General features: G+C 37.1%; 1 protein-coding gene across 25 annotated transcripts in view; it reads left to right on the top strand.

The window, feature by feature from the left end:
- The window catches only part of TENM1 (teneurin transmembrane protein 1), a 793,032-nt gene that overhangs the window by 614,181 nt on the left and 164,007 nt on the right, over positions 1 to 14,844 (top strand). Inside the window, exon 1 of one of the 25 annotated variants that reach the window (XM_085571046.1) lies at positions 1,052 to 2,287. The exons of 22 other annotated variants lie outside the window; for them this stretch is intronic. In XM_085571046.1, coding sequence (XP_085427172.1) covers positions 2,278 to 2,287 — 10 coding nt within the window. In that variant the 5' untranslated portion in view covers positions 1,052 to 2,277. Of the gene's footprint in view, positions 1 to 1,051; positions 2,288 to 2,325; positions 10,645 to 14,844 lie in introns of those variants that run through there. 2 more of the 25 variants (XM_085571049.1, XM_085571047.1) reach the window with 2 other exon arrangements.

Here is a 14,844-nt window from a genome sequence, read left to right as displayed (position 1 = left end):
TTCTATACTTCTTTCCTATCCACATGTTCTAGAGCTCACTATGTGTCTGTGTGGACATATCAGGTTCATTATTTTGGTCTTTTCTGGCAAGTACTCAGTAGTGGGACAAATGGCATAAGAGGTAACTGGAGGGAAAAGTAGTATGCAAGGAGATTATTTTTTCTGAAATATGTCTCTATGTACATGAACAGTCAATGTTTTATTGTGTTAAATGGCAATGGTGTTGAAGTTACTTTCCTATCTTTAAATTATTGGAAAAATTACTGGTGTAAAGATTATTTCATGGTTCAGTGAACAGGTTTGATTGGCATGGGCTGGGATGGGTTTGTTACTTGGGAGAGGAAACACAGCTGATTTCAACATCAGTTTGCTGCAGGAGGAATTAGAGAGGGATGCAAGGGCCAGTGGAGCTCTGGGGGGTGTGCACAGAGAGATCTTGGCTCATCCTGTATCCCAGGTGTTTGCTGTTCTTCTGAGAGTATAATTCCTCTGTCACTTCATTGGCAAGAGGTGCAGCCCCACAATTTGACTGAGCTCATAAGTGTCTTTGGCCTTTTTCTGGTTAATAAGCTAAATTTGTATGTTATTTCTGACTTCAGGGAAACTTAGGTCATAGAAAATATTATTTTATTCTGTCTTGTACGTTATTAAAAAGAAATTAAATTATATTATTCTGAATGTGTTTTAATTGTATGAGCTGTTCCACTGTATACAAATTTATTTTCTGACATATAAATGATCCCTACATGTCTGTAATAGAAGTTTGGTGTGGTTTGTTCAGGGTAGACAGTGTATTCAATGGATTTAGCTTTTCTGTGATTTTTTTCTGAGAAATATCATATAGGACAATAGTAATTTGATCTATAATAATGTTTAGGAACTTTCTAATTAGAACATTAAAATAAACCCATCAGTTGAGCAATATCTTCTTAAACAATGTTAAATTAGCAACATACAGCTAATTATGTTGTGTTTCTGTTCAACAGGATATTACTAATTTTCTGAAACAAAGCAGAAGTAAAAATTAAGTCTCAAATATTTCCTGAACATACTTACTAAAAAAATCCAGTTAGAATTATTAGGAAATCTGAATGGATGGCCTGAAGAGTCAGAGTTCACTAGATCATATCTCGAGATTATGTTCTGTATGATCTACAGAAGCTCGGCAGAATCCTTCAGGCTGTGCTGTCGTGTAATGTTAGATGTGCACTGGACTTGGATAAGGCACACAGCAGTGCTTAGGTATCTGTCTTTCTTTGTTTTCAGGTTAAAAGATGCTGAAGACTGAGAGTTCTGAAATAAATTCTGGAAATGTGCTGATTAGCAGCAATAATTGAGTGCTTTCAGGAGCAGTACTTGTATTGCAGTGGTAATTTTGCTGAAATACCAAGTGTTTAAAAGAGATAAAAGTGAATTAGCTGGGGACATTTTTAAGAGCAGTCATAGTGGAAATGGCTCAGTGATTAAACAAAAGAGGTATAGTGGTTTTCAGTTGGTCCTGGGCAGCTCTGTAGGAAGGACACTGGTTAAAGCTGGGTTGGCATTTTGAGCTTCATTATCACTGGTTTATTCTGACTGATAAAGTTTTCTGTGGGTACTTACCTTTGTCAGGGCAGCACTGAATGAACTTTTATTATAAAGATAATACAGCAGATCATCCATCCAGCTAGAACAGCCAGAAACTTTTTATCCTGTCCACAAGGTAACTGAATCTTTCACTTTTGTTTGTTGGGAATTTTTGGCTGGTTTGGTTTTTTAGTTGCTGTTCTTGGTTTTTTTTGTGGGGGAGTGTCACTTTCCTCTTTTAAGTCACAAGCTTTGCCTTTTGGTATTGTTTTTTCTCCTTTATCTGTGTGTTTTAGACTTATTTTCAGTCCAATTCATTAATAATTCAAAATGAATGTTCAATAACTTTGCACACGCTTAATTTTTGTGACTAAATTAGATCGCTTTCTTATTGTCCTAATTATTGGTGCCTTATATTTGGCAAGCCTAGCTTTGAGAGGCTGTATTTTAATTCCTTGTCAATGAGGTGAGAGGAAAACATTGTTAGCCTCCTTCTAGCCAGCTGAGGCCAGCTGTTGTGCATTAACATTTAAGTAGTGCAATTAGGGCCAATTATGATTTTAAAAGAAACAATAAAACCTGCAGGAACACAGATTGTCACCCATACTCTTTTGTGGTTTCCTGCTTTTGCTTCGTTTTTTAGGCATCTGTTCTTACTTTCAGTCTTGATTACAGCAGGGCTTCAAGCTGACATTTGCACAGACAGGTTAGATGTGTGAAGGTAAGAGACTCTGGATGATAATGCAGAAAAGGGAACTTGGGTCAGATTGCACTTAATCACTGAATTCTCTATTTTATTATATGTGTAAAGGACATAAGGTCTACTGCAAACTGCACAGATCTCAGGGAAGCTGGGGTGCTCTCAGCTGCTCTTCAATATATGTGAACATAAATGCACCAGGTAATAGGTGGCAGCTGTGGGGGTAGTTTTTAGAAGAATGGTAAATCTGATCAGCTAGTTTGAGACTTCAAAATGAAACTTTACTAGATTTATTCAGGAATGACACACCTCTTGCTGGGATGTTCTGTCAGTTTGCAATACCTAGTGCATATACCCTCCTTTACCTCATAAATTCCATTACTTGGGTACTAATTACATATTCTCCTGTGACACCTGAGTATCGGTCATAGTTTATGTCTTTCTGGTTGCATTGCCCACATGTGTTAATAAAATGCATGTATTTGGTGTGTAGCTATTACTGGTATTGGTTACTTGCTACTTCTGTATGCTTCCATTTGAACTCAAGGCCAGCTAATATTAATTATACCCTAATTAGTGGGCCTAAAATTTGTGTCAGGTATTCTACTTGGACTACCTTTCCACAGAAACCTGAGTCTCTGCAGTGATCTTGGTGTCCTTCCTAGATCTGAGTTCTTTGATAAACCCCTTCCATTGGCAGAGTTCTTCCCTACTCTTCCTTCCCCAGTGATAGTTGGGACTGAGAGTATCATGTCTCACTTTCCACATGTGACAGGAAATCTTACTACCTCTTCAAGTGCATCCTGTTGAGAGCATATTTTCAGTATCTGAAAAAAAAAAAAAAGCTGGTTCTTCATCATTCTCTGCCTATGAGACAAAATACAGTAAATACTGAAGAAAACAGAATTAGGTATTTGTAGTGCTGTTTGCAGTTATACATGTTTGTGGCAGCAGTGTAGAGACAGGTAAAATGTGAATCTTTTGTACTAACTGTTTTCTCTCTTTTTCAATGTACCTAGAAATTAAGACAGCTGCTTCTGTCTTGTCAGATCTTTTAATAAACTAATGGGGAGGCATAGTTGTCTCACTGCTTTCTTAGATTCTTCTGTTCTTAATGTAATTCAACCTCAGTGCATTTCTGACCAGTTCTTTCATCTCATGATGATTTTGAGATGCAGATGTTCAAGAAAATCCCAGTGCTGGAAGATGAGTACCTTTCTGTTTGTGTAAATTGACACATTGACTTTAAAGAAGAGCTAAGTCCATTTAATATTGATATCAGTCTTATATCTGCTTCATTGTGTGATCCTTCACAGAATGGTAATTCAAAAAAATAGTTGAACAGTACAGTTTGTTTTGTATTAATATTTAATCTGATACCAGAAGCATTTAAAGGAGCTGGGGATATGAGTCTTCTGTTAGAAACGGCTTCTTTGCTGCACTGAGCAGTTGCTACCCAAGTAATGAAACCAAGAAGTTTGTTCAAGTATCATTAAGTTTTAAAAATTGTTCTGCTGGGAAAGCTTTTATTTCAGTTTTTGTTTTTAAGGGTTGTTTCTTCAGAGTCAATCAAAAAGCAACTTCTTTGGTGTTAAACACAAAGGTACAAATTAAGGCTAATAAACTGATATTGAGTGAGTCAGAGAAATACTGATAAATGTGAATGCCTCTGAGAGCATTCTGCAGCTCTGAGCTGTGGAGGAACTGGACAGCTTTCTAAAGAAAATAATCAAATCAATGAAACATCAATTATTAATGCTTTGTAATGCTAGAAAATTGGAAGAACTGAAAGAAAATCAGTATGCTGCTCCAATCCCAGAGAACAATGAGCACACCCAAGGTTCTGCCAGCAGAGCTTTCCCCAGCTTTGCCTGCCTCCCTGAGAGCATGTTGGGAGGCAGTGCTGACAGGGTGATGTGAGGATTGCAGCTTTTGTTTCAAGCAGCATAGTGTTCCTCAGTCATGGGAAAGCATGAAATTATTTCCATTGGGACTAAAGGCACTCACGGGGAAATGGATAAAAGGGCTTAAGAAAATTTCATCATTTAGAGCTATATCTTGTTTTTTGGAGCTTTAGTCATTACTTCTGTACAATTCAGTCATAATTACTGTTTGCATCCCTATATAGTGTTAGGTGCCTCATTGATCATTGGAATGTTGGATTTGACCACCCAGTTTTGGCAGCATTTCAGACCCACCTCTTAGCCCTGTGGTGGGCTGCCTGCCCTTGCTATGCACTGCTATTGCCAGTAGCTATTGTTTGTGCACAAATCAGTTGCTCATTGATTAATGGAACTTGCAGGTGTGGGAGAAGTGGGCACTAATGCTTGCAGGATCACTTCAGTGCTATTCTCCCCTCCCAAATTATACCTGGGGCATAGAAAACTGAAAAGTGCCCTGTATCTTGGAATAGGTCCTTCATTGCCCATTCAAGATTGCTGCAAGTTATGGATCATCGTAATGTGTCAGCAAAACACATTTTTTCTTTCCCCCATCCCAAGCACATCACCTTAAGGTCTTTCAAATCTCTTTTACTAAAGTTTAAAACTTGCTAAAATATTTCAGAGTGAAAGTCAGAACTTCCACTCGGAAAAAGACCATGTGATCATTCATGAGTGAACTCCTCGCAGTTTCCTTAGCATTCTGATACCTGAATTCTTAGGTGTTTGTGTTCATTCTGTGCAGAACAGTACTTTGGCCTTTAGCAGGTTAGTCAGATCCTGCTGCTGACTGTAGGCTGGACAATTTGGGTATGCTCTTCTAGAATAGCAATATCGAAATCAGTGAAGTAATTCCTTTGGGTTCCATCTGAGAACTTGTTTTTTCACTCCAGTTCTTACACAGACAGATGGTCTTTCATACAGCTGGAGCAGTGTTTCATACTGATATCTTTGATCTCTTGAATTTTAAGGAGGTAGTTTCTGTGTTTTTAATTGTCTTTTAATAATTTTCATTGTGTTGCACAGCAAGTGGGATAAGATGTGGGTGCTTTGTATACTAATTTTGGCAGTAATAATTTGCAGCAGTGCTTTAAATGTCTAGGGATGTTATTGATTGGCATTCCATTAGTTTTAAATATTGATAAGAAATTGTTCATTTATTTAATGAATAATTATCTTGTTTTGGCTATGGAAAGAGCCAATCTATTAACTTCAGCTACAATATTTATGAATAAAATCCTTAAGCTTTAAAATTATAAATAATCAGCTGTTGTTACAGCACTAATTATTGTACATACAGTGTCAGCAGGACTATAATCTATCTGTCCAATATGTATTCTACTCAAATTGCATTAATCATAACTTGCTTAAATGTTAGCAAATGACTCTGCAAAGGACTTGCAATAGCAATTCTTGCAGCCTAGAAATAATGAAGATGTAAATCACTTCTACGCATCATTGCCATAATATTCTTATGATCGGATATGAAACTGCTGCATCCGCTTTTATACTGATATTTAAGACAGATACTCTTTGTGATGGCAGCATGGTGTAGTTCCTCAGTTTATTTCCAGCTGTGTAGGGCCGTGTCATAGTAATTTGAATTAATGAATTTAGATTTCTTTTTCAAACTAGTCATGAAAGTCAATACTAGTCAAGTATACTCTAAATTCAGAATAACATTGTATACTTTTTGAACAGTAACATGCATGCTTAGATTTTATCCTATGAAATTCTGCCATGTAATAGATCATCGTTTTTAGAGTTTTGTGTGAATATTATCTTCTCACTTAGTACAAATTGTCATGGTTTACTCACTTCAGCAAGGATATGCAATTTTATATGACAGTGTATTGCTTCAGGACTTAATTTCGCATGCACTTGTTTATATTGTGCAATTTGCTTGATCTGTATTTTTCTTTCTTAGTGTTGGAGTCTGTGTTCCTTTGTATATTGGCAATAGCAGCTGCAGCATTTTGTGATCAGCTCAAAAGCAAACACACCCACAAGCCTGAAAGTTGCGAAGTGTTAGCAGAGTTTATTGAAGACACCACCAGCTCAATGCCTCTCTCCTAATTTCTTCCTGTGGGAAAATGCTGTAGAACTATTTTCTTGTCATGCACGTTTCATTTCAGAAGCTTCTGACTACTGCTGAAGTGATGAACCTGAGCAGCCACACCATGAGTTGAGTCATGGTACCCATGGGGCTGAGGCTGGAAGGATGAAGCTGAGCAAGTTTGCTTAACTCTTGAGCATTTTTTTTTTCCCATAGGCAATTTGTATGTTAAATCGGCAAACTATTCTCATTCTCATCCAGAATTTAGTAAATATGCAGAAAATTGATAGTTTTCCAAGATGAATTAAAAAGCAACATTTAGGTAAAGTTTTCAAGCTCGTCTAATATGAGATCTGTAGAACTGAAATTTTTGGAGGCTTTAAATTTCAGTCCTATTTTGAAGAGTCTCAGTTCTTGGAAGACTTGAGACTTTTTCCCTGAATTTTGTTTATCACAAGGTTATTGGCCATTTGATGGCTATCATCACGCCTGAGAATCTCAGGAGAAGGGGATTTTAAAAGTGTTTTTATAAACAAAATGAATAAAAGTAAGACAGAGTAATAATGAGAAGCTGCATTTGTCAGCTGCTTTCTGAAGTGTGCCATACTTGTTGCTAGGATAATGGAGAAAATTAATACATCCTGTCGGGACCGCCTGACAGGAACATTGAAAAGATCTGAAGTGACTGTACACAGTGGAATAAAGGAAATCCACTTTGATCTACCATTTTTGATGTTTTATAATTGCACTTATTATCAGGTCCTTTTCTCTCTTCTTATTTGACACAAGATCCATTATCAGTGACAGCATGAATGCGAACATGGGCTTGATTTGCAAAACTATTTGGGATGAGGTAATGGGGAAAAAAAGCTTTTTGTTCCTAACTATTGAGAAAAGGAAAAAAAAATTAAATCATTTATATTAGCACTATCAGCTAATATCTTCCAAGAAATGCTTCCTTTCCAGTATAAAATTGTTTATATGCTGTGTTTGAGTAGAGCTTGTTTAATTAGCTCCCTAATGAAATATTGTGTAACAAAATGGAAATTTGTCATTTGCTTTTATGCCTTTGTTCAAGTGACAAACTAGGGCAGGTCACCATGCCCAGCCTGGACTAGGCACCGTTTTCTTTCTTGCTGCATTTGAATAAAACTCATTTAGGTTTTGGGTTTTTTTAAAATGCTGTCTATTGAAGATTTTCAAACAAAGGGATAAAGTGCTGTACTCTCAGCTTTCCATGCTGTCTCTTATCTCTCCTGTGTGAGATGAGAAGTACTGCTTCACAAAGAGGCAGGTTACCAGGTATCTTGTCTTTTATTGGGCTATAGAGTAAAATTAGACTGTTACTATAGCCTCAGGGTTATGTGCATATATTCAGAATCCACGCAGGCTTTCTTTTGTAGATGGAAGAAATAAAGGTAAATTGGTTATTCAAATGGACTGAAGTTATGCAGAGAGTCTTCCTTAGTTCTACTGCAATCAACAAGAAGCCCCCATTGGCTATGTTTAGGCTGTGTTTTGTTTACTTGGCCGGGCAGGTAAGGGAATAAATGACCAGAGCACTGGTGACACCTTGGTCGGGGCAGACGCGCTGCCCCTGGTGTGAACCCAGCCCTGCAGGAGCTTTGTGGAGCCTTGTGCCTTGTCACAACAGCTCCCTGACTTCAGAGTGCAGCCCATGACAGAAAAATCTGCCTCCCTGACTTCTGCCTTGAATTAAGTGTTGCCTCTATCTCTATGGTAAAATGAAAAAATCTCATTTCTTTGAATGTGTGCTGAAACCCAAACACTTCAGGAAATGTGTCAATGCCAGTGACATTTCCCCAAAGAAGAGATCTCTGTTTGTAGGGGAAGCTCCTCATCAGAGCAAGAGACTCACTGGAAAGGCAGTTGTCAAGATACTCACCTGGAAAGTCAGATAATGGTGAGGAAGAGGGTTGCAAATAATACCCTCATACCTGGTACACAATTAGTCTTCCCCCTTCCTCATTCTCTCTAATCTCTTGTAAGCTACTTCACTGCATATAAATAATCAAAGCTGAGCCTCCCATGCTCAGATGAAAGCTGTAAAGATTGGCTTTCCAGATTGATGAGGAGTTGTGTTTCCTCTGCTTTCTACCCTTAAGTGTTCTCTGCACTGCCTGGTTGTGCCGGTGTGCATTGGAGTCTGGTGAGCCATACTGTCAAGTCTCAGGAAACTTGTCACCCTACATTCACTATTGCCAAGCTTAATAAGACTTAGCACTTGTATAGTGCATTTTTATGTTCAAAGTGTTATAGGAATATTAAATCAAATACTGCTCTCAGCTGAACTGGATCCCCATTCATTGCTCAGTTTTGCTTGACAGTAAGAACTTGGGACAGAAAATAAAGAGTTTCACTGCACCAGTGGAATCATCAGCAGAGACTGTGAGAGAGAAGGAATGTGTTACTATGCCCATCAAGAGAGTGCACTTGGCAGTTCCCTTGCATTAACCTGGCTTACATGAAAGGAAAATAAGACAGTGTCTCACTCCATTTATCCTTTTCCATTCCTGCTTTTGGGTGGGGGAGCATCATTGACTTTATTGATAGGAGCTTGCCACCTATTTTTGGTACACATAAGGACCGCTTGTACTCTCTGTGTACTTCCAATAGTAACTCATTGCAGTCCTGCTGGAATCTGTGGCATTTCAGGTTGAGAATGTTCTTATAACTCAAAAAATCTGTTATTGAAATTTTCCAGGTGATTTTGCATATTCAGTGATAATGTGGACAATGTCATTCGCTTTAACAGCAGCCATTCAATGACTCTTAATAATACAACCTAATACAGCAGCTTTGTCTTTGACTAGTGCCTGTGGGGAGGCTTTCATTAGGAGACATGAGGTCTTTGCTGTTGCTATGGGATTTGGAAGGGGTTTTCTATAGGGAAATAGAGTCATTTTGAAAGCAGGATGATGTGTTCAGTTTTGTATAGTTAAGCCACAATAATTTTAGTGCTGCCTTTACAGCATATGAAATGAAGCAAATGCTTTACAACGAAGATGAACGCAAACATAGACAATGCTGTCATCCTCAGGGATCATCTGGAAGGGGATGAATCACTAATCAGTAGATGAATAAACTTCCCAAACCATTTACTTTGTATTAATGTTGGAACTTAATCAATACCATAAATGTCAACTACAGTTTCTGTCATTTAGTTTGGTCTCATGAAGTAAACATTTTTGCGTTAGCTATGCTGTCACGTGTGTGCAGCAGCATTTTTAATACAGATGATGTAGCAATATAATCATATTGTGCTATGGAATGGCACAGATACTCCCATGAGATGCATTTTAGCTCAGCAGATGTTCTTTCTGCACAGGCACTTTGGGACCAGCACTGGTGTTTTGCAGCTCGCAGAGGGAGTCTGGGTGCTGGCACATGCACTGCAGAACCAAGCTGGTGACAGATCCTTCCCTTCCCTCTTTTTTCCTGTCTAATCAACAGGACAGAATTAGATCTTTCAAGATCACTGCAGGCTGTAAACTAGCCTGGAAGTGTCTCTGCAGCCATCTGATGTTCTCTCCTATGTTAGGCAAAATTTTCATCTGAATTTGGGCTATGAACTACCGTGCAGCTGGTTAGATTATGTCTTTATAACTCAGTTCTTCTTTTTTCAGCTGGAACCAATTCACTGACATTTTTACTTGAACATTTTTCAGCCATGTATTTTTTCAGCAGTAGGGTATGCTTCATTTTGATAGCTGTATGGTGTGTTGCTTTTTCTTCAATATAAGATTGTAAAAGACCAAGTGGAGGATTTGGAGGAAAGCTATGTTTGAGCAGCCCTCTCCTTTTTGATGTATATGATTTTTTTTCTGTCCTAATTTCTACTTAACGTGAAATTCTGAAAAGTTCCATTTCAGCTGAATGCTGAAATTCAGTTCTAATAATTACTTTTAAAAGAACATTATGAAATTTTGTAAGCTGAAACTGCCTACAGATCTTCATCCATTTTGTCCCTCCTCTTTGTAAAAGGTAACTGTTGCACATATTATTCTCAACTTCTTCCTTCACTTCCCTGGTACATTTGCTTTATTTGCATTCAGTCTGGATATTCCATAGTAAGGGAAGGCAAGGTGGATAAAGCAGAGTGCAATGAACAGAACTAATTGTTCTATCCTAGTTTCCTTGGTTATTCTGTTTCTCAGTGCTGTAAATTTGGCAGAGGGTTCTTTGTTACTTGGTTATTGCATCATTCAGTTTGAAAAGCAGGAGTCCCATTTGTACTGCTCACAAAATCTGTATGAGGTTATTGCTAAGAGTCATGTATTTCAAAAGACTGCAAGGAGACATCAAAATCAGAATTTAAACAGCAGTATGAGGATTAGAAGGAGGCTGTTCTCTTCTGTACAGTAAGTACGTGTTAAGTTTCAAACTGCTGTTCAAGTGTCAATACCCAGATCACTCTGAGATCTGTAAATGAACTATTTTTCTTTAGCTTTTAACTTTTGCATTACTGGTGGTACATGACTTCAAGGCAGATCTATTCATTTCTCTTCAGCCATCAGAAACGATTGCCTTAAACTTGTTTCACAAGTTGACTGAGTAAATTACATGCTCCTCGTTTTCCCTAAATGTCTTCTGACTGAACTAGTGATGACCTGATCACTTAGGAAGACATTCACAAATGGGTGGAATTTGGATGAGGTTCTCTGACTGGAGCAGGAAGCAGTCGGTGAGTGTAGTTTTGCTCTGTGCTATTCTAATAATGTTCTAAAATTAAATCCTTCAAGATTACAAAAATTTAGTTTTATAAATAAACTGAGGAAATACCAACCTAATTTCTGTTCTTTCCATTGGGTGGAAATTCAGTGGAGACTTTGTGTGTGTGTAAAATATATACATGTATGTTATATATCTACACGCATATGCCTGGTTTTCATATGTAGGGTTTAAATTTATATACACTGAGATTTGTGTGTATACTACATGCTTTCTCTATGTGAATAAATAATTATCTGTATAAAATTCTACACGTAAAATGTTTGCAACCTTGTCCTCTCAATGACAGTTAGTAGCAACAAGTTTCTACGTTGAATTTGTTGTTAAAACAAACCAAACCCACTTTAGAGTATTCCTTATTATTTGTTTTAAATTTCTGTCCTAGTAAGTTTCATTTAGTGATACACTGTGCTTTTATTGTGAGTATAAATAGTGGTGTACCTATTTCTCTGTCATTTACATTTTGCTTCCTTTTAGAAGACATAATCTGTTAGTGTAATATCACTAATCTACTCATCTGTTTGTAAAATTGTTTCTATTTTCACCTTTTTTGTTTTTCTGGAAAACCATGTCAAGAATAGAACAAATTACAAAATGTGTATGTGAGGATTTAACACTATTTGTCTTTTTTACTTTCTGTCCATTTTCCTTTATTTTCCATGCTGCTACATTCTTTTACTAAACCTGTACATAGAAAAGAAATTTTTATTGAGCTGTTTGCAGACATACCCAGGGCCATTTTCTGAGGACTTGGAGTTAATTTAGATCTCAGGAATCAATTTGAGGTACCTTGCCTTTGCCAATGTGAGTTTTCATCTGCTGATGTATGGTCCATTCACATTCCTCTGCTAGACCATCTTATTTTGGGAATTGAAGTACGTTTGTGCCAACCTGTACTTTACTGGTTCAGTGCTTCATTCTTTTCTAAATTACAAATACAATAACCCTGTTCCTGGGATAGAACTGTACAGTGTTGCACAGCTGATATTTTGAAGTGGCAAATTTTCTGTTTCTAAACATATTAAAAGTAGATACGCCCTCTCAAAGTTGGGCTGTTTTCTTCTGTGGTTACATCTAGCAAACCAAGGCAGAATAACATAATTGAAATCCATAGAGTTAATCCCATATCATGCTGTTGGAACTGGAAAAAGAGATGGGCCCTAAATTTACCCCTAAATCTTTCAAATAAAGCCCTCTGCTCGTGTGTTTAGTCACAACAGGTTTTAAGCCATCATCCTGACAATAAAGGGAAAATTAATGATTCTGTGAGTCATTCAGTTTTTTGTACATAAAAATGAAGCAGCTTTAAAACCCTATTGACTTTCCAGTAGGTTAATATTTTCTAGTAGGTGTACTATAGTCTATAAAAGTCAAGCCTGAAACAGATTAACCTGAGTTCTTTGAAGTTGCTGTAAATTGCTGAAATTTTCCTGAATACTAACTGTGTAACACAATAGAGTCTGATGTTTAACCTTAGAAGTGTAAAAAGTAATCAGAATCCATAAATATATGGCCTCAGTTTAAAGAGGAACCATATCCCAAATTTTCTAGTGCAGATGTGCACTGTTGTTATTAAGACAGTGAAAGCCCTTAGTCATTAATTTTTTTCCCTGGACTTTATAAGTATAAAAATGTGTGAAATACCAAGTTCTTTTCAAATTTCAAATGTTGAGCTGCCTGCAGGAAGTTTCCAGCCATGTCAGGTGGCCATCAGGTGTGAAATTCTCTGAGTCCTGTGAGGAGGCACTTGCTACCTGTGCAGTGCTAGACCTGCTTTGTGAGTCTTTGTTCTGGCTATATTTTCATGGATATTTCACATTTTCAAAGAGTTTTCTAAAAGCCATTTTTTCTCTGTTTGAAATTCTGAAATATGTGGGAATTTGGCATAGGATTTAGAGCTGAACAAAGACTAATAACCTGTTTTCTGTCAAGAATCTGAATTACTGAGAAGTTAGTGGGCTTGTTTTTCTTTGGTTGTAAGTACGGTAAGTTTCAGTTGAGGTATAATTATTTTTATATCTTATTATTAGAAAAACAGCTTCACCTAGTCTGGAAAGTAAACAAAAATAGCTAATAATGAGTTCTGAGTAATTTGGAGTTAGGTTTCAGAATGGTTTGTGAGTATTTACTGCATCAAGCTCTCAGACTTAGAATCAGGTAAAGGGAAATTTCTTCTGTAGCAAAGGGTGAGAGAAGTTTTTGTCTTCGCACCAACACTTGCACTGTTTGACCTCCAAATATGAATTATTTTTTATTTCAAATGAGTGTTTTGATAAATCCTGGTGTTGTTATTAAGGATGTCTTCCCATTTGATGTTTTCTTTTGTTGAGGTTTCAATTATTTAATTACAGATCTTTATATGAAACTAATCATGCATGCATCTGTATGAAAATGGCATACTGAAAGCATAAAATCATTAAACAGTCATTACTATAAACTGACGTCGGCCTGTAATTTTTGCAGTTAACGGGGGAGTTGATGCTTGGTGAACAATCCAATTAAAACTGGCAACAAAAGACTTAAAATGTCAGCCAAATTGCTTTTTAATAGTCAACGAAGCCGTCACAAAACATAAACATTAAAGTCCCCATAGTAGCATAAAGCTTCATGGTGAAACAATTCTAGAAAATGAATAATAATTACGGTATCCTGAGAATTCTCTTAATAGATCTGCACTCATTAAAATACTTTGTTGGGTAGATTCATATGAAAAAGTATTTTTCCCTTGATACTTCTTTATGCATTTGTTTTGAAGGTTTTATTCAGTATTTTATAGATGTAATTTCTAGTAATATTCAAAAATGTGTGTCTTATTTACAATGAGTTTAAATAACTGTATATAGATAAGCTTTGAGTGAAACACAAAGAAATGTCTTGTGAGGTGAACTGAGGATACGGTCACAAAGAACTTTTATAGCCTATTGATGCTGTAAAATAATGTAATCTTTGTTATTTTGGAGTTGCACTAGATTCCTTTGCAAGTTGAGCCAGATTAGCAGGAGAAGCTTGTTGAACCTTCCAGGCTGAAGTTACCAGCTGATTGTGCTTCTGCAGCAGTGGCCTTGTTGGTGCTTGATTGATGCTCTGCTCGGAACTGCAGATGCTTAAGAGAGTGCAGGGCTCCTAACGAGAGACACGAGGGTGGAGTTAAAAGTGTTGAATAGTTCTGTGGAATCAGGGCATAATCCCCAGTTTAGTGGAGAGGCTGAAGCGTATTGGTGTTTCAGAAAATGCTCATGCTGGCTTCTAAGTGCCCAGAGGTGCTTTAGAGAGACTGCTTTGAAGGCTGTGGCCTTGTCTCATATTCGTTTTAGGCATTACATTACCTGTTTCTGTGTTGTTATTTTGTCTTTCCTACAGAAGTTTGGCTTTTCTTTGAAAAATAATGGATTTGCTGTTTACCATCAGTTAAACATGTTCCGTTGTCTCTCCTCCCAGCCAGCTCAGGACTATAGGAAAAGTGTCAGCATTCCTAAATAAAATGTTAGCAAACATCAATGCAGGTATAGATCTTTTTATAGAACTATTTGTTTTATTTGTCCATTGAGAGGGACAAGAACTTGTAAACTTCCTCCAGGGATAAAAGGCAGGAGTAGTCAATCAGCTAATTCTTCACTGAGGTATATCCTTTAACTAATATAGTGTAATTTAGACACCATGTAAAATCATTTGGTGAGCAACAAATAGCCTTCTATTATGCTATCTGACAGTTACATGCAGCCTCCTTAAATGGTCCCGTGTAATTCTAAGGGTTATCAGGAAAAAATTGATGCTAACAATCCTACAGCTAAGGTTACCATTCTTCTTCCTTCTAAAAAATTTGTTTCCCT

This window comes from Lonchura striata, chromosome 4A (assembly GCF_050655825.1).
Source record: "Lonchura striata isolate lonStrDom1 chromosome 4A, ASM5065582v1, whole genome shotgun sequence".
NCBI classification, from domain to species: Eukaryota; Metazoa; Chordata; class Aves; order Passeriformes; family Estrildidae; genus Lonchura; species Lonchura striata.
Note: the sequence above shows the minus strand (reverse complement) of the source record. Positions and strands in the feature narration are given on the sequence as shown.